The sequence below is a fragment of the Dipteris shenzhenensis genome, chromosome 5, assembly GCF_047967505.1.
Source record: "Dipteris shenzhenensis isolate YYH24624 ecotype China chromosome 5, Dip_SZ_1.0, whole genome shotgun sequence".
NCBI classification, from domain to species: domain Eukaryota; kingdom Viridiplantae; phylum Streptophyta; class Polypodiopsida; order Gleicheniales; family Dipteridaceae; genus Dipteris; species Dipteris shenzhenensis.
In genome coordinates this window covers 54,932,998-54,960,494 of record NC_141600.1, presented here as the reverse complement: position 1 = coordinate 54,960,494, position 27,497 = coordinate 54,932,998, and the positions used below count along the sequence as shown (strand labels likewise).

Here is a 27,497-nt window from a genome sequence, read left to right as displayed (position 1 = left end):
TGTGATCGGCAAGTCATCTGTATCTATCCACTATGCTGGTATGGCTGCCTCTATCTGCTGCATCTTGACTGCACTCCCTCTGAGGTGACCAACTGATAAGAGTCTATGATTCTCTCGAAGTTATCTAAAAGCCTTCCAGGCACCTTTAGTGAAAGCAGTCCCCTCTCTCGTCTAGACCACTGCATATAATGTGACACTCCTAGTGAACTGCCATGCTCATCCAATATGGATTCATTCCACATAACTGGCTGCCCATCTATTTCTTCGCGAGAGGAGGGTGTAACTCTCCAAAGAGTGTCTCTAAAGCTGCCCCAAGATCTCAGAATGGAAGCCATGAGAGGGAAAGAGGGAGATCTAAGATGGGCTGAAGTAAAAATCAATCTCGAGCTGTCCATCCAATCTCCCTCGTGAGAAGGTGTACAGAAGGTGTACAAGAGTGAATGCTGCGTAGGAAAAAATATTTCCAAGGCTCCTGTTCAGGCATCAATCCTCTCACTACAAATTTGCAGGGCAAGGCCATACACTGCAAATTCGGATCGATAATATTGAGACCTCCTTTCCCTGTGGGGAGAATGAGGGTCTCCCAAGCCACCCTGGCTACAACATCTGAGGTGCCATCTAACCCACTCCAAAGAAAGTTCTTGATAGGTCTCATGAGCTGAGACATACAACCTCTAGATTTGCACAATAAGAGCAAATGAGCCAGGTAGTAGCCAATAATACCTGGTTCACAACCACTACTCCGGATGCAAGGTCAAGTTTGCCAGAACTCTAAAAAATGAGTTTCCTCCTGATGCTCTCAAACACGGGAGCAAACTGCTGTGTTGGAGAGATGCCCACCCCAACCTGGCATCCTAAGTACCTGATGGAAACACCTCTTTGAATCCAAGTGAATCCTATGTCAACTTCCCAATCCGTAGTGTCCTCATCCCTAATCCAAAGGCCATTGGATTTGTTCCAATTAATATGGGCACTACTGCAGTGCAAAAAAAATCCAAGGCTATCCTGAGAACAAGGTGAGTGTCTATGGTGTGGCATCCAAAAAAACAGCCGTATCATCTGCCAAATGACTATCCAAAAGCTTATCCTCTTGCCTGAACGGAAGACTCAGCCCTATAATATCAGTTTGACCTCTAAGGTGATAGCTCATAGCTTCAGCCACAAATAAACAGAGAAAGGGGGCTAAAGGGCGTCCCTGACAAACCGATCTGGTAATCTGAAATCTGTCTCCTTGACTTCACCAATGAGAACCTGGGTATGGGCTGATTTGTAGAGAGCTAACACCCCTATGATCCATGCATCTGTGAATCCAAAGTGAGCGAGGGTACCCTCTAGAAAACCTCAGTCTACTCTGTCATAAGCCTTCTCAAAGTCCACGAGTAGAATGGCAAGCCTATGGCCATTATGCATGGCCCATTCAGAAGCCTCCCAAAATGAGAGAATATTATCAAAGATGCTCCTGCCATGCACAAATCCCATCTGCGTATCATGTATAAGATCTGGAAGAAAGGGCTACAGAAGTAGGCTGATTTCTTTTGCTAGGATTTTGTACAAAGTGTCAAACACTGAGACACTAAATTCCTGCAACCCCCTTTTGGGACAAGATGAATGAGGCCCTCAGTAAGTGAGTCTGGCATCTCACCCGAGTCTTAAACGCCCTGTAGGGCTGAGAATGTGATCCCCAATCTGAGCCCAAAATGAAATAAAGAAAGAGGGTGTAAGCCCATCTGAACCAGCGCACTTGCCCTTGTGAAGAACAGAGAGACCAGTCCTGAACTCTATGTTGGTGAATGGTGCATCAAGTGAGACTATCATATCTCCAGTCACCAACATAGGTAAGTGCAGCCAAATAACAACTCGAGCATCATCTCTGGCCTGAGTGTCAGGATTTGCTGTAACAAGGGAGGCATAGAAATTTGTGGCTACCTGCAAGACGATATATGGATGTGTCTGTAAAACTCCGTCTTAGTCAACAAGCTTTGAAACGCTCTCCCTACTATGTCTGGGGCCAAGAGTAGAGAAGAACTGCTTGTTGACCCTATCTCCCGTCTTTTGGTGGTTTCTTTATCTGGCTGGTTCATTGTCTATTGATGAGTCTGCACATCTATTCTATGCACATAAGTTAAGAAGTTTGTGATTCCACACCCCGCATGACACTGTGTGAGCTCCTAGGCATTACTATCAGTCTTCCGCTGTGCGTACCCTCTGTTGGTCATTTCTAACACTCCTCACATGAGGATTTGAAACAAACAGAACAATTGGAAGTTACATGAAGTAGACAGCACCCCAGGTGTAATGCATACTGTCCCATCTCTATCCAAAGCCCAATCATCCACATAAAATCTGTCGATCCATGCATGGATAGGCATCTGCAACCTCCTGTTCGACTAAGAAAACATGAGTGATTGCGGTTGAGTGTGGAAAGCATCATAATGCCAAGCATCTCTGCCACTGTACTGAAAAAGGAAGGCATCCCAGGCTGCTCTCTCTAGGGAATGTAAACCACCTTCCCTACCACCTCTTTTGTCTGTGGGTATTTCAACCATGTTGAAAGCACCCCCAATGATCCAAGACTCTGCAATGCATGACCAAGAAAGCAGATCCTTCCATAAAAGGACATGGTCCCCTCTTGAATTGGGGGCATGAGGTTTAAGAAACCAACCTTATGCCCACCAATCAAAATAATGATCTACTGAGCTCTAAAGGGAACTATGATCCCATGTCCAATGACCAAGGGAAGCAACAAAGAAGAAATAGAAATATAAGTACCTCCCTTGGTGCCGAAGGCGGGTGACTAAAAAGTATGCCATGCCCTGAGAGAAGCTTACCTGTCCCTGACATCCAGTTTTTGTTCCTGAATCATGAGAATATCAATGAGGCCCCTAGTAACACCTGGACGAAGTTGGTTAACAAATTAGTTGCCTATGGCAGCGGAGAGGTACACCCCCGAGGGAGAGAAAGAGGTGGGATGAAAAACCCTACCCGACTTGGTAGCGGAGATATCCCTCTCCTGGTAAAGAATCCTCCTATCAAGAGGAGGGAAGTCAACTGGGGAAAGCACTCTCACCCCTGCAGAAGGGGAAGTTCTATCCACGGTGATCTGAACAAGGTGCTCCCCAAGGGTAGAGGGTACAAACTCTGCCATGTTTGCCAGAACCGCAAAAGAAATCCTGAATGAGGCTGGCGCAAGTGTGCGGATGATGGAGTAGAAAGTATAACCCCCTTGCCTCTGTCAAGAGGTAAAGAAGGTGAAGCAAACGAGAAAGGGGGCTCCTGATGACGGGCCTCGGCCAAATAAATGTCACTAGAACGGATTATATCCTCTTGCTAGGGTTCTACTCTAGCTGCCTTAGTCTCTCTATTTGTCATATTGTCCCTCTTACGTGCAATAAGGCAGCTGGTACAATATATTCCATAACCAGTATAAATACAATGAGCTACGTGTTTAAGGGTGATCCAACTAGCAACCATCTGTAACCAACTTGAACTTGTAGAAGAGGGGGTCAGGACAAATTAGGGAAACAGGATGGAAGGGGTGGGAGAAGTGACAAGGGAAAGGGTACAGGGAGACGAAGAGAGAGGTAGAGGAAGAGAGAGAGGGAGAAAGAGAGATTGAGAAAAAATAAAGAAAGAAAGTTTATCAAAGTGTTTGGAAGACCGATGGGTCTATTAGACTGTGAGAAACCTAATATAATAAGCTGAAAGGGTGGAGGCACTAAAAGGAGCATCATCACCCATGCTAAATACTAAGTACTACATAGTCATAACATCATTACTACTACGTGGTCATAACGTCGTCGTCATCATCATCATCATCATCTCAAATCAGATCCAATGCCAAGTCTGATCTGATACAATAGATACTGCACGCCCCAAAGGAGGTCATGATGGACCTAGTGGTGGGTGAGGCTGTACTGATATAGGGTCAGAGATAGAACACTGGCAACTATCTGCGGATGCGGTCCGTTGCGGCCTCCTAGTGGTGGCCTTGCGTCTGACAAGGGCCATAGTAAACCCAATCGGTTGTGATCTGGTCCTCAACATGCATGGGATGTCCAAGCATGGTCTATGCATCCTCCCTCTTTCGAGTCTGTCGTGACAATTGCTTTGGATCTCTACCTTGCCAACCACCCACGATATGGTGGTCTATGTGGTCTGGTTGGAAGAGCTATGTGATCATACTCTAAGACGAGTCTGCCTGTGTGTCTTGTCCTTGCCTCTATGATCTGAGTAACCGCTCTTTGTGCCTAACTACCTCATGGATGAAGACATCTAGGCATTTCTGATCTAGATAAGAGAGAAAACGGGAGAGGAGTTCGAAGCTATCTTGGAAGATCTAATGATAGCAGCCACGGATCTCATACATAGGGCATCTGAAGATGAAGTGCTTCTTTGACTCGGTCTCCCATAGATCGCAAAAGTCACATATGCACCTTTTCCTGGAATCATGTGAGCATGGCCCCACAATCTTTCCTTGTCATTGGATACACCAAAGTTCAACCCACTGACAACAAAATAATCAAACACATTATTTGAACCTGTTTTGTTAGAACAAGGAGTGGACATTGGATGAAGCAAGCAAATGTTAGATCCTATTTGACCCCCATTCACTTCAGGCGAAAAGGGTTAGCTGTCCATGTTATAGACAGCACAATGATGCACATTTGCACAAAAGCTATCAGCCATGTGCAACCCAAAGTGCATGTGCTGACCCATAGTCATGGATATGCATGCCATATTGATTGCAGCTGAGCACCATTGAGTAAGTCATCTCTGCCATAATGCTCAAATACCACTAACCAAGATCCAATCAAGCACTCTAACAAATACCCCTTCTATCTTGAAAGGTGAGGCATTAACTTGCATATGTTGATATTCAAGATATGCTACAATAAATATGTAACAGAATTACCATTCATTCGGGGCTTGTCTTGCTGGCTTATGTCTGCAGCTTGCTGCACAAATGCACAAATAAATTTTAAACATATTTCTGAATCTCTAGCTCATAGACTAGTGATATTGGCATGTTACTAGTAATAGTCCTGACATTACCCTCATAGTTTTGTTCAGCCTCATCATGTGCATATGGATTTGCTAGTGGAAGTTGGTTTTCTTCTTGTTGGCCATACATATGAAGACATAGATGAAATATTTAGTGTTATCTTTTTGAAGTCAAGGGATGTTTTAACTATGGATGATACGTTATTTCAAATTGGAAAAAAGTAAGAGGTTCTCAAAAGGAAGAATAAGAAGTGGCTATCTTAGAGAGGATGCTAGATTGGAGAGCATTCATGGAGACTATGGATGATACGTTATTTCAAATTGGAAAAAAATTGGACGTTCTCGAAAGGAAGAATAAGATATGGCTATCTTAGAGAGGATGCTAGACTGGAGAGCATTCATGGTGCCACATTTAAAACAAGGAGATGATGCATTAATAGGGCACACAAACCACACTACTTTCGGTTTAGCATGCATGAAAATACTCTAGTGATGCAATGAAAGCACTACTCAAATGTTCAAAGTTTTCAAATTCAACTTAGAAATGGAGCTGCTGTTCCTCCTCGACCTTGCTGTTGCTCCCCCTCTCCTCAGCCGTACGATTGTGTGGCCTGCTCTGCCTCTCCCCTCTACTGTACGGCCTACTCTCCCTCTCCCCTCTGCGCTCTCCTCTCAGCCTTGCCACCCTTTCCTCTACCTCGCTCATCTCCTCTCCTCTCTACCCCGCTCCCTTGTTGCTCCCTTGCCGTACGGCCGTACGGCCTCCTCCCTACCTGCCCTCTCTTCTTCGCCCCGCACTCCTAGCCTCTCCGCCCTGCCCTCTCCTCCATACCCCTCTCTTCCTCTCCACCTACCCTCTCCTCCCCCTTCCCTAGCCTCTCCGCCCTACCCTCTCCTTCCCCTTCCCTCCTTACACCCTCTCCTCTCCCTCCCTGCTGCCCCCCTTCTTCCCTTGCCCTCACTCTCGCCCTCTTGCTGCCCCCTTCACCCTCTCCCTCTCCCCCTGCTGCCCCTCTCTCCCTCTTCCTCCTTGCTATCCTCTCTTTCCTAGCCCTTTCTAGCAGTATTGTTGGTCGGACGGAGCTTTTTGTGTTCAAGTCGGCCTTCACACCTTGATTGACGATGGCCCTCTCTTCAGCCGATCCTCAGCCGCTTCCACTGGCCACGAAAACGATCATTTTCTCAAAAGACAAGTTGTAGCAGCTCAAAAAAGATACTGAGCAGGAGAGCTCGACATCACTCTTTGCTCGCATCCATGGGTCCCACCCTTCCAGGTTACAGGCCAAAAACTGGATGCTCGCCACTCTACCTGGAGACCTCGAAGGGCACTTCACAGATGTTCGTATGCTTGAGCGAAGTTTCTTCCATACTGTTTTTGACTCCTCAAAGGTAGCACGTACAGTGCTGCAGGCTAGCCTGTTAGCACTGGGCTCCAGGAGGATTTTTTTGACTCCTTTTTCTTTGGGGTTGATCTTGTCAAGGAAGACAGCCGGACGACGTCACTCTTCATCAGATTTCCAGGCATTCCTTAGGTGTACCATCGACTACTACATTCTATTGGAGCTACCTTTGAAGTGGTCACTGAGATCCCCCCTCTCCTGAGATGCCTACTTCAGCAGCAGAGGCAGTCAGGTCCGATGGGGTTCCGCGTGTTAGGGTCATTGTCTTCGACCCTAACATCTCGGATGATCACATTATGCTTCAACGTCTAGATGGCTCCTTCAAACAGAGAGTTGAGATTGGAGGGAAACAGGATCAGTGTAGGATTTGCAGGACCCTTGGGCACTTTGCCAAAGATTGCCCAAGGAAAAAGAAAAGACCAAAAAGATCCACGGGTGCCCCTCATATCTTCACCCGACCTGGACCTTCCTCATGACCAGTTCCTACCGCCTCAGGCGCTCCTAGACCTTCGACTTCATAGCCAATACCATCAACCTCCCGTCCTGGTACTTATACAGCACGGACAGGACAGTCAGCACGTCCTGCTTCGGTTGTCTCCCGTTGGATGCATGTCAGAGTTGGGGAGCTAGTACCTCAGGCTACCACTGATGGGGTTGCGGACCCGTCTCTTCAGGCAGGAGACATTTCTATCTTGGTCCATGTGTAGATGAGACCGGGAGCGCTCACCTATAGAAAACCTTTTGACAGAGACCTGTGCCTTACGTGAGAACAATGCCAAAGTCGTGGCTGAGGTCATGAAGATTCATGCAGAGGTCATGCAGCGACAACCCCCTTCTTTTCTTACACGTCTCTCTACACCTGACAGATGTAAGGGGGTTATTGGCTCCACTCCTCCTTCCGCAGGGCTTCTTCACACTCCTGCGTTAGTGGTACTTTGCAGGAATTCTTTTTTTTCAAGAAAATTACTTCATTAAGTATGAATGAAAAGCGCAAGAGCAAGCTCAAATGCAGGAGTACATCATGCAATGCATGAGGAAAAAATAGCTCAAAGTGAGCTAATAAAGAACCAAGGCGGAGGCTGAAAATTCCATCTCAACCCTTAAGGAAACTCAGAGAACAAAGGAGATCCCCTCCAAACTCTTAAAAAAGTAACTTTCCTGGCAGTGGCTGCTTTGGAGGATCCTTGCATGCTCGCCTAAATGGCCATCAGAGTGTGTACTGTGTCAATCCAAATACTAGCCATAGTCTGGGAAGGGTGAACCTGGATACCCCCCATCGCCTCTGTACACCTGGCTCTCCAAATATGCCAAGCTGCAATGCTAGCCAAAATCTCCCAAGACGTGTCTACTAAGGCATGAGTAGCTCTGAAAGGAGTGAGGGGAACATCCTGGAGGAAACAAGACTCCACTCAATGTCGCTGTACAATGAAAGCTAGATCTGGATCATGTCCCTCGAAAAACACCTCTGGGCTAGTAAGAGATAACCAAGCCACTAAACCCCAGGTCATATAGAAAGGTGTTGTATGAAAGATGCTGAAAATCCTAGCAACACCTTTCCAGATCGTCCTTACGTGTCTGCACTCCCAAAGGCAATGCTGTATTGACTCAACTGCCATGTGACAACGAGGACAAGTAGGGTCAGCCCCGAACCTAGATCTCCATAGGTTCACTGCAATCCCTCCATGAATAGAAAGCCAAAACAAAAGAGTGATCTTTCTATTCCTGAGGGATTTCTAGAGCCTACGCCAAAAGTTCTTCCGCACAGCTGCGAAAATCTAAAAGCTATCCCAATGTGGCGCTCTGGAGGGCCTTCAACCTCTACTGCTGAGCTGAAATCTCCGGGCATTTCTGACTGTATAGTGAAAGAAGGGAAAGCTCTTGTCTCGGCACCCCTCATCAATCCATTCCCACTCCGCGGGGTCCCACTGCAAGAACCTAATAGGGGAGCCACCATATAGGCAGAGTCTCCAAGACCCCGCGCAAGGAGAATAGGATCAGGGTCAAGATACCACTGTGAATCCCTGCCCCACTCCATAAATCCTGCAATCCTGATAGGTTGAAATGCAACCTGCAAAAGAATATCATCTGAAGATCTGATAAGTATGCCAATATCATCTGAAGATCTGATAAGTATGCCTCCCGACTGAACATCAAAGACAAGGTTATCCTCATGTGCATCCTGTAATGTAATGACCTGTCATAGAATGCTCATCCCTGAGAACGCTCCCCACCAAGTGGACTATGTAAGCGGCATGATGTCATCTGTGGGAATCCACTCTGGCGGAATGGATGCCTGTATCCATTGTATCCTAAGTGCACTCCCTCTGAGGTGGCCAACTGTTAAAAGTCGCTGATCCTCTGGAAGTCTCATAAAGGCCTATCAAGCGCCTACAGTAGAGGCAGGTCCCCTCTCCCATCTAGACCACTGCATATAATGTGACACTCCGAGTGGCCTGCCCTGATGATCCAAAATTGAGTCATTCCACATGACTGCCTTTGAATCTCTTCACGAGAGGTGGGTGGAACTCTACGAAGTGTGTTTCTGAAGCAGCCCCAAGCTTTCAGAATAGAAGCCATGAGAGGGGAAGGGGGGGATTTGAGATGGACTGAAGTAAAGATCCATCTACTGCTGTCCAACCAATCTCCCCCATGAGAAGGGGTGCAAGACTAAGTGCTGCGTGAGAAAAAATCCTTCCATGACTCCTATCTAGGCATCAATCCACGTACTACAAACTTACAGAGCAAGGCCATACACTGCAAGCTCGGGTCAATAATATTGAGACCCCCTTCTCCTGTGGGGAGAATGATGGTCTCCCAAGCATCCCTGGCTACAACATCTGAGGTGCCATCTAAACCGCTAGGTTTGATGAGCTAAGCGATACAATCTCTACATCTGCACCAACATGAGCAAACAAACCAAGCAGTGGCCAACAATAGCTGGTTCACAACCACAACTATGGATGCAAGGTCAAGTCTGGCTGAACTCCAAAATATGAGTTTCCTCCTGATACTCTCCAACACGGGAGCAAACTACTGTGCCGAAGAGATGCCCAACCCAACCTAGCATCCCAAATATCTGACGGAAACTCCCCTCTGAATCCAAGTGAACCCTATGCCAATCCCCTAGACTGGAGTGTCCTCATCATTGATCTAAAAGCCATTGGATTTGTTCCCATGAATGTGTGCACCTGCCGCAATGCAAAAGAAATCCAATGCTGTCCTGAATGAATTCATAGTCTGTGGAGTGGCATCCAAAAATACAGCCATGTCATCTGCCAACTCATTGTCTAAGAGCTCATCCTCCTGGCTCAGAGGAAGCCTGAGCCCTACGAGTCTAGCTTGAGATCTAATGTAATAGCTCATAGCCTCAGCCACAAAAATGAATAAAAAGGGGGCTAGGGAGCAACTTGACGGATTGGTCGTAATCTCAAACCTGTCTCCCCTGACTCCACCAATAAGAACGTGGCTGTGGACTGATCTGTAGAGGGATGACACCCCTCTGATCCATGCATCTGAGAAGCCAAAGCGAGTAAGTGTGCCCTCCAGAAAGCGCCAGTCTACCCTGTCATAAGCTTTCTCAAAGTCCAAGAGTAGAATGGCCAGCTTGTGGCCATTATGCATGGCCCATTCCGAAGCCTCCCGAAATGAGAAGATGTTATCAAAGATGCTCCTACCATGCACAAAACCCATCTGCATATCATGGATAAGATTTGGTAAAAAGGGTTGCAGATGAAGGCTGATAACTTTAGCTAGGATTTTGTAAAAGGTACCCAGCAAGGTAATGGGTCTCTACTGAGACACTAAATTCCTGCAACCCCCTTTCGGAATCAAATGAATGAGTCCCTCCGTAAGTGAGTCTAGCATCTCACTCGAGTCTCATACACCCTGCAAGGTTGAGGTAATATGATCCCCAATGTGATCCCAAAAAGTAATAAAAAATAAGGAGGTAAGTCCATCTGAACCAAGGCACTTGCCCTTGTGAATGGCAGAGAGAGCAGTCCTGACCTCTACATTGGTGAAGGGTACATCAAGTGATACAGTCATATCCCCTGTCACCAACCCAGGTAAGTGTCGCCAAATAACCACTCTAGCATCATCTGTGGCTTGAGTGTCTGGATCTGTTGTAAGAAGGGAGGCATAGAAATTGGTGGCAACCTGCAAGACGGCATCTGGATGTGTCTGAAGAACTCCGCCTGAGTCAACAAGTTGTGAGACGCTCTCCCTACTATGTCTGGGGCCAAGAGTAGAGAAGAACTGCTTGTTGATCCTACCTCCCTTCTTTGTCCAAAATGACTCTCTGGTGTGAAAGGCATACTCTGCTCTCACATCTAAAAGTGATTGTTGCTCAGCCCTTGCTGCAGCAAGGCGCTCCTGAATCCAAGCATCTAGGCCTCTTCTACTCCTCCCTCTGGAGGGCAGCCAATTACTGGCGGATACCTATCTCACGCTTGAGGATCTCATCCCTTCTGATACAAGCAACTGAAAGAGAAAGCTGCCCATCCCGCAAATGAGATACCCAGGTCCTCAACACTATCTTTGTAAGGCCCTTCTCTACATAGAAAGGATCTAGAATCCTGACACTGGCAGAGCGGCGCCTCACACGGGGATCTGAGACCATCAAAACCATTGGAAAATGATCCAAAGTGGACACCCCAGTTGCACAATGTAAACAATACCACCTCTGTCAAGAGCCCAATCATCCACATAAAATCTGTCAATCCATGCATGTATAGGCATCTGCAATCTCCTGCTCGACCAAGAAAACAGGAGAGAATGTGGCTGAGTGTGATCATGCCAAGCATCTCTGCCACTGTATTGAAAAAGGAAGACATCCCACGCTGCTCTCTCTAGGGAGTGAAGGCCACCTTCCCTACCACCCCTTTTGTTTGAGGGCATTTCAACCATGTTGAAATCGCCCCCTATAATCCAAGCATCTGCAATAAGTGATCAAGAGAGAAGTTCTTTCCAAAAAAGAACATGATCCCCTCTAGAATTGGGTGCATAAAGGCTTAAGAGACCAACCTTATGCCCATCAATCAAAAGTATAATCCACTGAGCTCTGGAAGGGACTAGGATCCCATGTCCGATCACCAAGGGGAGTATAGAAGAAGAAATAGAAATGCAAGTACCTCCCCTGGTGCCCAAGGCGGGTGACCAAAAAGTGTAGCCTGAAAGAAGCTTACCCGAATCCCTGGCATCCAATTTGTGTTCTTGAATCATCAGAATGTCCATGGGACCCCTAGTAACACCTGGATGAAGTTGGTTACGAATCAGCTGCCTGCGGCGGCAGCGAGGTACACCCTCGAGGCCCTAAATGTTCCAACTGACAATTCTCATCTGCAAGAGGAGGAGGCTGGATGGAAGATCCTACCCGACCTGGTAGTGGAGAAAACCCTCTTTTGCGAAAAATTCCTCCTATCAAGAGAAGGGACGTCAACCAGGGAAAGAACACCCCCCCCTGATGAGGGAAAAACTCTATCTTGGAAGATATGCTCCCCAAGCTTGGAGGATACAAACTCCTCCTCTGCCTCAAACTCAGCTAAGTCTGCCAGAACTGAAAATTAATTCCTGCGAAGTACCTCTGGCGCAGGAGTGCGAAGGAGTACCTCTGGCGCAAGAGTACGGAGAAGCCCTGTGGAAGGAGGAGTGGAACCAATAACCCCCTTACCTCTGTCAGGTGTAGGAAGACATGGCAACATCTGCCTGACCTCAGCCACAATTCTGGCACCCTCCTCAAGTAAAGCACGGGCCTTTGCAGAAAGGTTCTCCCTAGATGAGCGCTCCTGTATCCGAACAGGGTCAGGAGCAGTCTCATTTGCACATGGAACTAGGACAGGGATGTCTCCTGCCTGAAGAGATGGGTCCGCCTCCCCGTCAGTGGTAGCTTGAGGTACTGGCTCACCAACTCTGAAAGACACCCGAGATGACCGAAGTAGGACATGCTAACTGTCCTGTCCGCGCTGTAGAAGTACCAGGACGAGAGGCTGATGGTCCCTGCTATGAAGTCGAAGGTCTAGCAGAGCGTGAGGCGGTAGAAACTGGTTGTGAAGAAGGTCCAGGTCAGGTGAAGCTATGAGGCGCACCCATGGATCTTTTTGGTCTTTTCTTTTTCCTTGGGCAATCTCTGGGAAAGTGTCCAAGGGTCCTGTAAATCCTACACTGATCCTGTAAATCCTACATTGATCCTGCCTCCCTGCAATCTCGACTCTCTGTCTGAAGAAGGAGCCATCTAGACGCTAAAGCATAATGTGGTCATCCTAATATGCGGTACTCCATCGGACTTGACAGCCTCTGCTGCTGAAGAAGGCATCTCAGGAAGAGGAGGGCTCTCAGTAACCACCCCAAAAGCGGCTCCAATGGAATGCAGAAGTCGATGGTACACCTATTAAAAAATTCTCCTGGAGCTTTGTGCTAATGGGCTAGCTTGAAGCACTGTACTTGCTATCTCCGAGGAGTCAAAGACAATCTGGAAGAAACCTTGCCCAAGCAGACGAACATCTGTGAGGTGCCCTAAGAGGTCTCCAAGTAAAGCGACAAGCATCTAGTCTCTGGCCTATAACCTGGAAGGGTGGGACCCATGGATGCAAGCAAAGAGAGATGTCGAGCTCTCATGCTCTGTATCTTTTTTGAGCTACTGCAACTCGTCTTTTGAAAAGGTGATGATTTTCGCGGCCGGTGGAAGTGGCCGAGGATTGGCTGAAGGCAGAACCATCGTCAATCAGGGTGGAAAGGCTGACTCGAACACTAATGAGCTCCGTCCGACTGATAAAAACGCTTAGAAGTGGAAGGGGGGAGAGGGGATGAAGGAGGAAGGGAGGGGAAAGGCAGAGGTAGAGGAGAGGAGAGAGGAGGGGGAAAGGGGGGGGAGGGGGAGGGGGAGGAAGTCGGGGCTGAGGGGGCGGAGTTTAGGGGTAGAGGTAGGGGGCGGGGGATAGGGGCTGGGGCGGCGGAGAGAAGGGCAAGGGTAGGGGCTGAAATGGCGGGGGGGGAAAGGCAGGGGTAGAGGGCGGGGGAGAGGGCTGAGGGAGCGGGGAGAAAGGGCGGGGGAGAGGGCTGAGAGAGCGAGGGTAAAGGGCAGGGGTAGAGGGCGGGGGAAGGGGCTGAGGGAGGGAGGGAAGGAGAGGTTGAGGGAGGAGGGAGAGGTGAGGCAGGGAGGGGAGGAGAAGGGGGCAGCTAGGGAGTCGGGGAGGAGCAGCAGCTCAGTCAAGGAGACTCAGATGCTATTTCAAGAGGCCTACTTTGTAGGAATTCATTTTCGGTTCTGGCAGACTTGGCTGAGTTTGAGGTAGAGGAGGAGTTTATACCCTCTACGCTCAGGGAGCACATCTTTCAAACATCCGTGGACAGAGTTCCCCCCTCAACAGGTGTGGGTGAGCTTTCCCCAGTTGACTTCCCTCCTCTTGATAGGAGGATTTTTTCGTAGGAGAGGGATTTCTCCACAACCAGGTCGGGTAGGATTTTCCATCCGGCCTCCCCCTCTCGTAGATGAGGATTGACAGTTGGAACGGGCCTTGGAGGTGTACCTCACCGCAGGCAGCTGATTGATAACCAACTTCATCCACCAGGTGTTACTAGGGGTCCCATGGACATTCTGATGATTCAGGAATACAAATTGGATTTTAGGAATTGTGCCAAGTTGGGTAAGCTTCTTTCATACCATACATTTTGGTCACCCGCCTTGGGCACCAGGGGAGGTACTTGCATTTCTGTTTCTTCTTCTATACTCCCCTTGGTGATTGGACACGGGATCATAGTCCCTTCCAGAGCTTAGTGGATTTTACTTTTGATTGGGGGGCATAAGGTTGGTCTTTTAAACTTGTACGCACCCAATTCTAGAGGGGATCGTGTTCTTTTGTGGAAGGAACTACTCTCTTGGTCACATATTGCAGATACTTGGATTATAGGAGGCGATTTCAACATGGTTGAAATGCCCTCAGACAAAAGGGGTGGTAAAGAAGGTGGCATTCACTCCCTAGAGAGAGCAGCGTGCGACGCAATCCTTTTTCAGTACAATGGCAGGGATCCTTGGGACAATGATGCTTTTCACACTCAGCCACTTTCTCTCCCGTTTTCTTGGTCGAACAGAAGATTGCAGATGCCTATACATGCACAGATTGGGCTCTGGACCTGTTTGCATTGTAGCTCGGGTGTCCACTTCAGATCATTTTCTAGTGGTTTTGATGGTCTCAGATCCCCATGTGAGGTGCTGCTCTGCCAGTGTTAGGATTCTTTTTATGCAAAGGAGGGCCTTACAGAGACAATGTTGAGGACCTGGATATCTCATTTGCAGGATGGGCAGCTTTCTCCTTCAGCCTTAGCTGCAACCCTCTCTAATTTAGTGACTTTTGTCTTTTAGTTGCTCATATCAGGAGGGGTGAGATCCTCAGGCGTGAGATAGGTATTCGTGAGCAATTGGCTGCCCTCCAAAGGGAGAAGCAGAAGAGGCCTACAGATGCTTGGATTCACGAGTGTCTTGCTGCAGCAAGGGCTCGGGAGCAGTCACTATTAGATCAGAGAGCAGAGTATGCCTTTCATGCCAGAGAGTCATTTTGGACTCAAACAGGAGCTAGTGTCAATAAGCAGTTCTTCTCTACTCTTGGCCCCAGACATAGTAGGGAGAGCGTCTCATAGCTTGTTGACTCAAGCGGAGTTCTTCAGACACATCCAGATGCCGTCTTGCAGGTTGCCACCGATTTCTATGCCTTCCTTCTTACAGCAGATCCCGACACTCAGGCCACACATGATGCTAGAGTGGTTGTTTGGCAGCACTTACTGAGTTTGGTGACAGGGGATATGATTGTTTCATTTGACGCACTCTTCACCAACGTAGAGTTCAGGACTGCTCTTTCTGCCCTTCACAAGGGCAAGTGTCCTAGTTCAGATGGACTTACCCCCTTATTTTTTATTACTTTTTGGGATCAGATTGGGGATCACATTACCTCAGCCCTGCAGGGTTTATGGGACTCGGGTGAGATGCCAGACTCACTTACGGAGGGCCTCGTTCATTTGATTCCGAAAGGGGGCTGCAGGAATTTAGTGTCTCAGTGGAGACCGATTACCTTGCTGGGTATCTTGTATAAAATCGTAGCTAAAGCTATCAGCCTTCATCTGCAGCCCTTTCTACTAGATCTCATTCATGATATGCAGACAGGTTTTGTGCATGGCAGAAGCATCTTTGATAACATCTTCTCATTTTGGGAGGCTTCGGAGTGGGCCATGCATAATGGCCAAAGGCTGGCTATTCTCATCTTGGACTTTGAGAAAGCTTATGACAGGGTAGACTAGGGCTTTCTGGAGGGCACACTTACTCGTTTTGGCTTCTCAGACACATGGATCAGAGGGGTGGCAGCCCTCTACAGATCAGCCCACAGCCAGGTTCTTATTGTTGGAGTCAAGGGGGGGACAGGTTTGAGATTACCAAATCAGTCTGGCAGGGATGCCCCTTAGCCCCCTTTTTATTCCTTTTTGTGGCTGAGGCTATTATCTATTACATTAGAGCTCAAGTTGGGATTGTAGGGCTCAGGCTTCCTGTGAGGTAGGAGGATGAGCTCTTAGACAGTGAGTTGGCAGATGATATGGCTGTTTTTTTGGATGCCACTCCACAGACACTAAATTCATTCAGGACGCATTGGATTTTTTCATTGTGGTAGGTGCACACATAAATTGGAACAAAGCCAATGGTTTTGATCAGTGATGAGGACACTCTAGTCGGGGGGATTAACATAGGGTTCACTGGGATTCAGAGGGGAGTCCCTGTCAAGTATCTGGGATGCCAGGTTGGGGTGGGCATCTCTCTGGTACAACAGTTCGCTCCCATGTTGGAGAGTATCAGGAGGAAACTCATCTTTTGGAGTTCAGCCAGACTTGACCTTGCATGCAAAGTTGTGGTTGTGAACCAGGTCTTATTGGCCATGGCCTGGTTTGTCTGCTCATGTTGATGCAGATCTAGAGGTTGTATCTCTCAGCTCATGAGACCTATCTGGAACTTCCTATGGAGTGGTTTAGATGGCACCTCAGATGTTATAGCCAGGGTGGCTTGGGAGACCCTCATTCTCCCCACAGGAGAAGGAGGTCTCAATATTATTGACCCGAACTTGTAGTGTATGGCCTTACTCTGCAAGTTTGTAGTAGGTGGATTTATGCCTGGACAGGAGCCTTGGAAGGATTTTTTCTCACGCAGCATTCAGTCTTGTGCCCCTTCTCATGGGGGAGATTGATTGGACAGCAGCAGATGGATCTTTACTTCAGCCCATCTCAAATCTCCCCCTTCCCCTCTCATGGCTGCGATTCTGAAAGCTCGGGCCTGCTTCAAAAACACACTTCATAGAGTTCCACCCACCTCTCGTGAAGAAATTCAAAGGCAGCCAGTCATGTGGAATATGACTCGATTTTGGATGATCATGGCAGGCCACTTGGAGTGTCACATTATATGCAGTGGTCTAGATGGGAGAGGGGACCAGCCTCTATTGTAGGCGCTTGGCAGGCCTTTATGATACTTCCAGAGGATCAAAGACTTTTAGCAGTTGGCCACCTCAGAGGGAGTGCACTCAAGATACAACAGATACAGGCAGCCATTCCACCAGAGTGGATTGACACAGATGACATGCCGCTTACATAGTCCACTTGGTGGGGAGCTTTTTCAAGGACGGGCATTCCATTAGAGATTATTGCATTGCAGGATGCACATGAGGATACCCTTGTCTTTTATGTTCAGTCAGGAGACAGACTTATTAGATCTTTTGATGATATTCTCTTGGAGGTTGCATTTCAGCCTGTCAAGATTGCAAGATTCATGGAGTGGGGCAGGGATTCACAGTGGTATCTTGACCCTGATCCTATTCTCCTTGAGCTGGGGTCTTGGAGACTCTGGCTGTATGGTGGTTCTCATATTAGGTTCTTGCAGTGGGACCGAAGGGAGTGGGAATGGATTGATGACGGGCACCGAGAGAAGAGCTTCCCCTTCTTTTGCTACACAGTTAGAAATGCCCAGAGATTTCAGCTCAGTAGTAGAGGTTGGAGGCCCTCTAGAGCAACACATTGGGATAGTTCTCAGATTTCCACAATTGTGCAGAAGAAATCTTGGCGTAGGCTCTGGAAATCCCTCAAGAATAGAAAGATCACTCTTTTCTTTTGGCTTTCTATTCATGGAGGGATTGTAGTGAACCTGTGGAGATCCACTGATCCTACTTGTCCTCATTGTCACATGGTAGTTGAGTTAGTACAGCATTGCCTTTGGGAGTGCAGACAGGCGAGGACGATCTGGAAAGGTGTTGCTAGGATTTTCAGTATCTTTCATACAGCACCTTTCTATATGACCTGGGGTTCAGTGGCTTGGTTATCTCTTGCTGGCCCACAGGTGTTTTTCAAGGGACATGATCCAAATCCAGCTTTCATTGTACGGCGACACTCAGTGGAGTCTTGTTCCCTCCAGGATGTTCCCTTCACTCCTTTCAAAGCTGCTCATGCCTCAGTAGACACGTCTTGGGAGATTTTGGCTAGCATTGCAGTGTGGCATATTTGGAGAGCCAGGTGTACAGAGGAGATGGAGGGTATCCAGGTTCACCCTTCCCAGACTATGGCCAGTATTTGGATTGACACAGTATAGACTCTGATGGCCGTTTGTGCAAGCATGTAGGGATCCTCTAGAGCAGCCACTGCTAGGAGAGTTACTTTTTTCAGAGTTTGGAGAGGATCTCCTTTCTTCTCTGAGTCTCCTTCAGGGTTGAGATGGTATTTTCAGCCTCCGCCTTGTTTCTTTATTAGCTCATTTTGATTTGTTTTTTCCTCATGCATTGCATGATGTACTTCCACATTTGAGCTTGCTCTCTCGGTTTTCATTCATACTTAACGAAGTAATTTTCTTGAAAAAAAAAAAGCACTACTCAGTGGATGGAAATTATTTACAAAGTGAGCAATATGCTTTATTACAATTAATAACTCCATTGGAGGAAACTATATTTGTTCTTGCAAAAAACAAATCACTTGACGTAGATGAAATGAAAGGCTTGGAAGCCTTTATAAAATATCTTGAAAGTATGATGCAAAAAAATCTTGAGCAGTCAAGTAAGAATTTGGAGATAATCAAGTCAAATGAGGCACTTGTCAACTATAAGAGATTATTAGCCTGCATTAGATCAGTTTAAGACCAAGAGTCTTTGCGTTCGATTTGAAGTCTCTGATTAGTGCTTTCCCATCTTTGTAAACAACCCATTTTCCTTCCTTGTGAGCGTCCTTCACTTCGGTCAATTGTGTGGCTTTCATCTCGAGCTGAGTTTGAGTAAGCTCTTCTGACATCCATATCTTGATACCTCTCATTTTATGGGGAAAGAAAGAAAGAAAGAAAGAAATTTTATTAAAGGTCCACGGAAGGCCATACATGGCCTATGGGACACAAAATCATCCGAAAGGAAAATACATCATCAACGATGCGCCAACTAGGTGGCCTCATCGTAATACCGCTAAGATGCCAAAAATGGCTACAAAAATCCTAGATACAAAATGAAATGAAATAGAGTACCAAAATTGCCTAGATACAAAATGTAAAATATGGAATATGAGGAACATCGTCTTCCCTAAGGGGTCTGTGATCCAAAGAAATGATGGAAGTCATGGCCATCGACCATGCCTCCTGCCATGAGTGTGAAGATCTGGGCAAGTGTCAAATGGGCTGCTGGCGGTGCCAAGTCTCCATGGAGCAATCTCCTCCGAAAATCTGCCATCATCCTCCGTCGTCTAGAAATAAAGCGACGGGTACGGCCTCTGTGTAAGATCATCCTGCGGTGCTGCCGGATCATGTCATATGTACATCCTCGGGGTGGAACCATCGGTGCTCTCTGGCAAGATGGGCTATCTCTGTGCTCATGGTCCTGCGCCTCGTCCTGCTCCTCATGAATAACCAGGTCTCTGGCAGGGATGCGACGGTGCTCTCTGAGGAATCTCTCTCTGTATCTGGTGATCTCCCTGATGAACAACGCTAAGCAATACTGATCCTCATACTCCATAATCCGAGAGAGAGGTCCAAATCCGTGCCCAAATAAACAGTGAAATCTGCCACGGATCTCATAATATAAAGGGCATCTGCAAACAAAGTGCTCCTCAGTCTCCACCTCCCCCATAGGAGAGAGAGAGAGAGAGAGAGAGAGTATAGGCATATAGGAGGAGGAAGAGAAGAGCAGATAGGATTAGATGTCACATGAAAAGGTAAGTACAAGGGTGGGGAGGTGGACTACCACTCGAAGAGTTTGAACAAGTGAAAAACGAGATGAGAACAAGGACTGTGGCTGGAAATGCTACGTCACCCTGTAATGGTCTCAGAAAAAGGACAGCTTCTCCACTCTTTGAGATAGACCGTCCTCCTGGTCAAAAAAGACCTAGAAGGACCCTCCGTCCTAGACCAAATAGCCATTAGAGTGTACTATCCAAATGAGGGCCAAGTTAAGAGCTGGGTGGATTAGGGTGCCATCAATAGCCTTTGTGCATCTAGATCCACAAACATGCCAGGCAGTGAAGCTTGCTATAATCTCCCAGCAAGTGTCCAGTGAAGCGTGTGCAAGTATATACTTAGAAGAGGGGAAAAATAGTGTGTGCAAGTATATACTTAGAAGCGTGTGCAAGTATACACTTAGAAGAGTGGAAAAATAGCCTCGTTCAGCACTGCATAAATAGAAAGTATTGATCAAGTATGATAATTTAGCTCAGACTGACAAAAAAAAGTAGGGGCGGACTTGCAAGATTGAGGACCTGTTAGCGAGTGCAAAGGGGCCAATTCACTTCGTTCCTGCGTGGCTCCTTTTGCCACTCTCCCTCCTTTTCCTCTTATGCCTCAGCCAGACCTCACAACATTTTGTGTCAATTCTCTCTCATCCGTCGTCCGCTCATCCGCTTGTCCGTTCGTTGCTGCTTCCTATTTCTTGCTCGTCGTCCATCACTGCTTCTTGCTCATTGCCTCTCTCTCTCTCTCTCTCTCTCTCCCTCTCGTCGTCGCTTGTAGTCAGCCCGTCAACATCTCCATTCGTCAACTTCTCAGAGATTCTCTCCGTCCCCTAACCCCGAGCTGGGATTGAACCCCCCAGCCCAGACCGGGGGTTAGCTGCAGCCAGGGGGTGACTTGTAGATATGGCTCAAATGGAATGGCCTGACCTATCCTCTGCTGTAACCCCAATACCACCAACTTCTTCAAGGAAACCTCTTTATTCCTCAGTCACCAGGACACCCTCTCCCTACACAAAGACATACTATTGAGGTGGTTTTGATCGGGACAGTAGGATCAGATTTATTTTCTACAACACATGAGAGATCTACAGCAACAAGTAGACGCTCTCACAGCTCGAGTACAGGCTCTCGAAGGATCTGGTAAACAGGACGTGGATGATGAGGCAATGCAGACATACAAGGCTTCCCCTCCTAACCCTTAACTACTTTCTACAGTGAAGGATCTTGTACAAGCTGAGGTACAAAACATTAAAAAAGATGTGATTGTAGAGGTAGAGACAAAGGCAAGCAAGACTGATCTCCAAGCAGAACTCAAGGAACATGAAGCCAAAAGAGAGAATGCATTGAAGATCAGGAGTGGGGGGCTTCCGGAAGGTTGGTTCAAGGTTGAGGACTACAATGAGACTTTAGCAAACATCAAAGCAGCTACTCCTAGCATTGAATGGGCGGGAGATGATGACAAGGATTCCATGACTAATATTCATAATTCTAATGGACATGCTGTACTCACAGTTAGTTCAAGGGATATACGACTATAGCTTCTACGCCAATCATACAAGCTGAAAGGTACTAAGCTTTGGATAGCCAAAGAACTCACACAAGCCTAACTAGCTCAAAAAGCAACGGAACTAGACAAGGTCAGGGCTGCTAGGAAGGAGGAAAATGAGCAGTATATTGTGAGGGTATAGCCCTCATCAAGGAGTTTAAATCAAAATCAAAAGACTCTCAGTCTTAAACTGATGTATGGCCAATTATATCTCTTTTATTTCAGTCTACAATGTAGGTAATCTAAATAACTTGGAGTTGCTCTTTGCACTCCTTGGGAGCTGCCTTGTGCCCTCCTAAATCAGTTGTATTAGTTTGGAGGTTTCTTTGCTGTCCCATAGACCTATGGTCTCCCATGGACATTAATAAACTTTCTTTCTTTCTCATCCTTCCGTCCATCTTCACCCCCTTTCCGTCCCCTCTCAGCCTCCCTTGTGGCATCCTCTGCTGCAAACCCTCCTTTGCGTGCTTTCTGTCCTCTCCCTCCCTCCCCCTAGGCCACTTGAACCCCCGCCGGGGGTCTTCTTTGTTTACCCCCCCCCTTTCCCCCCGCCCAGCAGCCCCCCTGGGCCCCGGCGGCCCACAACTTTACCACTGGATTTTCATGCTTTGCGTGCTGCATTTTCACCTAAGTTTTCTCTCTCTGTCATACTTAATAGAAGTCTACTTCATCAAAGAATATTTAAAAATAAAAAATTAGGCTCGTTTATTCCCACTTGTTCTGCTGTTCTTGCAGGTTGACGATTGCTTGATTCATCAGTGACATATCCATCCTGATCTGGTAGTTGTCTGCTAGTGTAGCTTGCGCCTTCTGGAAATCCAGAGACTTGAACAGTTGCCATAACGTCTGCCAATACTGAACCTCTCTTGCCTTCTCCTGCACTCTCTGGTTTTCAGTGCAGAAAGCAGTTGAGTTCTGTAATTCTTGGTTGCCAAAGACCTGGAAAATTATGTGACCCCTTGATATTATTAGGAAACATGGGGAAAGTAGAGAATCTCACCTCCTGCTTAAAACTACGCACTCCATGCCAGCTTAATCTCAAGAATTGTGGGCCTGGTCCCACCTTTGCATTATTGAACTGCTTTTGGAGGAGGGCAGTACAGTACTTTGCCAAGAGATGCTATATTGTTAATGACAAAGACCAAAGTCCTTAAAACTGAACACTGCAATAGAAGGTATCTACTGCATTTGGGAAAAGGTTGAAGGCAACGGGCTTCACAACTACTACTTGGTCCTTTCAAATCATGGTGCTTTATGTGACAGATTGTCTTCTAGAAAGCAGTAGCATTATTTTCTGCCAAGATCTCCCTTTCAGCAGTTACAAAGTCATCCTGTCAAAGATCTTTTGCATATTTCTTCCATGTTCCTTTACTCTTTCTCACTTTCATATTTGAGAGCCTAGGGAAATGTGTAGCTTTCAGACTCTGTCCCTTGATGGAGGGGGCCTCCAGTTTCTCGCCTCTTCCTAGAAGTTGGGAGCATACAAATTCTCAAGCACTCCTTGGTTTGACATCATGCAAATTTGTTAACATCTTGAGAAAACAAACAGAAATCTAGTTGATAATTAGGGAAATGGTACATCAACCATGCTAGTACTGTTAGGCATATTAGGATATTATTACTCATCACCTCGCATATACAAATTTATCCATCTTGTCTGGTGTGGAGTGGCTTGCAGGGAAGCGCCTTGTCCCAAGAAAGAGTCCAAAAAAATCTAATTAAAGCAGCTGTTGAGTGGCTTTGTGCAACACTTGGTGCAGCATTACTACTTCCTTTGCACAAATTGGCGCAAATACTCGTCTACAGGAAAATACTTTCTTCCATGGGGATTAAAAAGGTTAGCAGACTCCTCTTCTCATGATTGCAGATGCACTGAAATTCGGGAGGCTTCTCTTTATCATTTATTGCAACTATTCTTTATGGATTCCCATTGCATTGTTGTATTAGAAATCATGCTTCTGATGCAAATTGACATGCTTACTTGAGTATGTTCAGGCAGGAATAAGTGGGGGTGGGAGTCTCCCTTCACATGTTGATAGTTTTTTTGAGGCAAGTATGAGTTTTCTTTCATTTTGAAGCTGTAGAGTGCATTGAACACTGTTGCATTTATAAATTATTCTCAAAATCCTAAGTGCAACAGAAAAGAATAACGCATCATGGTGGGCATCATATGCTAAAGAAGAAATGGTTTAGGATATTTGAGTGGCATTGTATGCTAAAAGAGGGCTTCCATGTTTCAGGCTATCGGGATCACTCTATTGAATGGATACGGCTTGACAGAAAGCTCCCCTGTTGTGGCTTGTCGGAATGCACAAAATAATGTACATCCTTACTCAAATTTTTCTTGCGATTTAAAAAGGCCTTATGCCCATCATACTTTTACTTTTCAAGAGAAAAAAACAATTAAAAACATGCATAGAAAGCTTCTTAAAATCATATGGAAAGTGTTAAGAACTAAACCAGAAAGTAACTTTGCCAAAAAATAACCAAGTCCTCATTTTTTTAAAGAATTTGATCGATATTATCTTCCTTTTCGTACCCATAGCCTCCAATTTATCCATCTAGACAACACCTCATATAATTGCCTCCCTTTGGGTTTTCTGTCAGAGGGGTGATTGTTTCCATAGGCTGGCTTTCTTGACAACAGAGCTTCGCACTTGTGACACTTAGACAGCTGATTATCTTCCCTGTGTATGTCTTTCCTTTCACATCTTGTTCACCACTCTCCTTAGCACAAAAAAGGGCTAGTATGGACATGCATATTATTAACTGCTTATGTACAAGTCATTGGTTATGAGAAATGGGTGTCTGATCTACTTCAGGTGCAATTATAAACGAGTTGAAAGAAATCGGTGTCTGATCTACTTCATGTGCAATTATAAATGCGTTAGCAACATGACACATTTTTAATTTCTAAGTGCTTGTTCTAGTGCGCATAGGTAAAATCTACTGAAGAAGAGAAAGAAAGAAAGAAAGAAATTTTATTAAAGGTCCACGGAAGGCCATACATGGCCTATGGGACACAAAATCATCCGAAAGGAAAATACATCATCAACGATGCGCCAACTAGGTGGCCTCATCGTAATACCGCTAAGATGCCAAAAATGGCTACAAAAATCCTAGATACAAAATGAAATGAAATAGAGTACCAAAAATGCCTAGATACAAAATGTAAAATATGAAATATGAGGAACATCGTCTTCCCTAAGGGGTCTGTGATCCAAAGAAATGATGGAAGTCATGGGCATCGACCATGCCTCTTGCCATGAGTGTGAAGATCTGGGCAAGTGTCAAATGGGTTGCTGGCGGTGCCAAGTCTCCATGGAGCAATCTCCTCCGAAAATCTGCCATCATCCTCCGTCGTCTAGAAATAAAGCGACGGGTACGGCCTCTGTGTAAGATCATCCTGCGGTGCTGCCGGATCATGTCATATGTACATCCTCGGGGTGGAACCATCGGTGCTCTCTAGCAAGATGGGCTATCTCTGTGCTCATGGTCCTGCGCCTCGTCCTGCTCCTCATGAATAACCAGGTCTCTGGCAGGGATGCGACGGTGCTCTCTGAGGAATCTCTCTCTATATCTGGTGATCTCCCTGAGAGCTTAAGGAATCAATGGGGTACCTAGAAGCACATGTTGTAGGTCATGTAGTGCAAGCAAGCATGTGCCATTGTTCCTTGCCCCCCTGGCCGGTTAGTGTGGGCTAACTAGCAATGCTGTGCTAGGACTTGACATCATTAAGTACGAGCTTAGCAATGATGTGCACCTGCTCCCAGAGAGCCTATCATAGCTGAAGCGCTTGTTTCATCACTTCTCCTCTGAATGGCATCTGTTACCCATTTGACCCAATCGTCTAGAACAAGATCATCCTCTTACGGTCATATCCATGTTATGGTGTGCTGGACCTCATCCTGTTGCGCATCCGAACTTCGCTCCCTCTTTTGAGGGAGTGCTTTATGGGGCAACTATAAGTGAAGCACAATGAAGGAGTGGCCTGACATTGCCATGCTTGCCAAGATGCCCGTGGCACCCCCTCTGTGCATACCCTAGTCCCCCACATAAAATTTATCTAGTCTCTCAAGTAGTCAGTCATGATGCTACAGGCCTTCATACATGTGAGTCTAGAGAACTCTTCCTCTCACCGAGGATCTAGCCGCTAATTGCGAAAGTAAACAGCTCCCATGTGCCGTGCAACCCATAGTCGAGAAGGAGGCTCTACCTTGCTTCTCATCCTCCAACTCTAGATTGTTGAAGTCTCCTCCAACAATCCAAGAGTCTATGTTCAAAAGGCATCTCCAAAAGGTGCATGCTACTGATGACGACATGTGGGTGTGTACACATTGAGGATCCCAAACCGATTCTCCACCCTCAAGCTTATCCACACAGCCCAGCCTTAAATGAGCTCAAATACCCATGGGACTACTGAAATTTAAAACCCCTGCTTCTGCAGGTAGAGAGAAGCCTCTCCTTCTTTCGCTGCACTGTCAGCTATGCCGGGATATTTCATCTGAGTTGTAGAGGTTGAAGGCCATCTAGAGCTCTCCATTGGGAGGGGTTAGATATTCGCACGAACATATAGAAGAACTTATGAAAGAGACTCTGGAAATCCCTCAAGAATAGAAAAATCATTCTTTGATGGTGACTTTCAATTCATGGTGGGATTATAGTGAACCTGTGGAGATCCAGGTTCCGAGCCGACGACCCTACTTGTCCTCCTTGCCTTTCTGCTGGAGTCAATTCAGCATTGTTTATGGGACTGCAGACAGGTAAGGATTACTTGGAGGGGGAGCCAGGATCCTCATTACTTTTTTTCGTTCCCCCTTCTTCATGACTATGGGCTTGGTTGCTTGGCTTTCTTTCAAGGCATCAGGTTTTTTATGAGAGACATAACTCCTTTTGGGATTTATCGATTCGATGCCACTTAGTAGAGATATGCTCTTTGGATGATGTTCCTGCCTCACCATTTAGAGTTGTGCATGCCTCTGTGGGTTCTTTGTGGGAGATACTTGCGAGTATTGCAGCATGGCATATTTAGAGAGCCAGATGAACAAAGGCAGTGGATGGGTCCCAGGTTCACCCTTCTCACACTTTGGCCAATATATGGACTGAAACCATACATACATTTGGGCAAGCATGTAGAGGTCCTCTCAGGAAGCTTCTGCAAAGAGGTTGCGTTCTTTAGAGAATGGAAGGGTTCACCCATGTACTCCGAGTCTACTACAGGGTTGAGACATTTTCAGCCTCAACCTTGGTTGTTTTTCACCTCTTAGTTTTTTTAATCGTGCATTGCATGATGTATTTCTTCTTTGAGATTGCTTTCACGGGTTTTGTTCATACTTAATGGAAGTCTCTTTTTTTGGGGGAAAAAAAAGAGCAGGGGAGGGAAACCACAAATGGAAATTGTGAAGAAATATCACAGTTTCACCTAGTTCCTATCACGAGCAATTCGAATCTTTCTTGTGGGGGTGCTCTGAGCTGCTCCTCCCCCCACCTCTCCCCCTGCTGCCCCGCCCCTAGCTCTCCCCTCAGCCCCTCCCCTCCCACCTCAGCCATTCCCCTTCCCTCTCCCTCCCTCGCCTTGCCTCCTCCTGCCTCAGCTGTCCTCTCCTCCCCCCGTGGGCTTGTCCCTCCCCCCTTGCAGGCTGGAGCATGCGCCCTTTCTCTACCTCCTCCCCCCCCGTCCCTCCTCCCCATGGGCTCTCCTCCCTGCGGGCTGGCCTGCCCTCCGCCTCCCTATCTCTGCCTCCTCCCCTCCTACCCCCTACTCCACTCCTCCCTTCCCCCTACCCCCCCCCCCCCCTTCCTTTGCCTCCTACTTTCCCTTCTCCGCCTCCCCTCCCTCCCCTACCTCCTCCCTCCTCCTTCCCCGAGTCCTTTCCTTCCTCTTTCGAGCTGATACTGAGCCCTCCTCTATTTTTCTCCCTCTCCCTCTGCCTCTCTCAGCTCCCTTCTTCCTTCAGAAAAGATACAAAAAGTGGACACTCAGCTTACCCTTTCTGTTGTAGCCCTCCTACAGGTAGGGATTTGTCTAACGGATCTTCTTAGTGTTTTAATCGGCCCTTCCAAGCAGCTCAAGAAGGATGTAAGGCTTGAGAGCTATTTACACTCTTCGCATGCATCTATGGATCTCATCCTTCCAAGTTACAGGCCAGAGATTGGATGCTTGCGGCTTTACCTACCGCCTCACCCCTCGACTTAAAGACGTTCACTTTGAGCCGGGGTTTTTTCCAGGAAGTTTTCAATTTTCTAGAGGCTGTGAGCACCTTGCTCAAAGCAAGCACCTAGTAGCTGGGCTACATGAGGATTTTTTCGTTTCTTTCTCACTGGGATTTGACCCAGTA

General features: G+C 46.9%; 1 protein-coding gene across 1 annotated transcript in view; it reads left to right on the top strand.

Annotated features, from left to right (window-relative positions):
* The window catches only part of LOC147902213 (long-chain-fatty-acid--[acyl-carrier-protein] ligase AEE15, chloroplastic-like), a 183,611-nt gene that overhangs the window by 99,057 nt on the left and 57,057 nt on the right, over positions 1 to 27,497 (top strand). Inside the window, exons 10-12 of the mRNA XM_087374865.1 lie at positions 22,838 to 22,996; positions 23,155 to 23,208; positions 23,400 to 23,480. Coding sequence (XP_087230991.1) covers positions 22,838 to 22,996; positions 23,155 to 23,208; positions 23,400 to 23,480 — 294 coding nt within the window. The remainder of the gene's footprint in view (positions 1 to 22,837; positions 22,997 to 23,154; positions 23,209 to 23,399; positions 23,481 to 27,497) is intronic.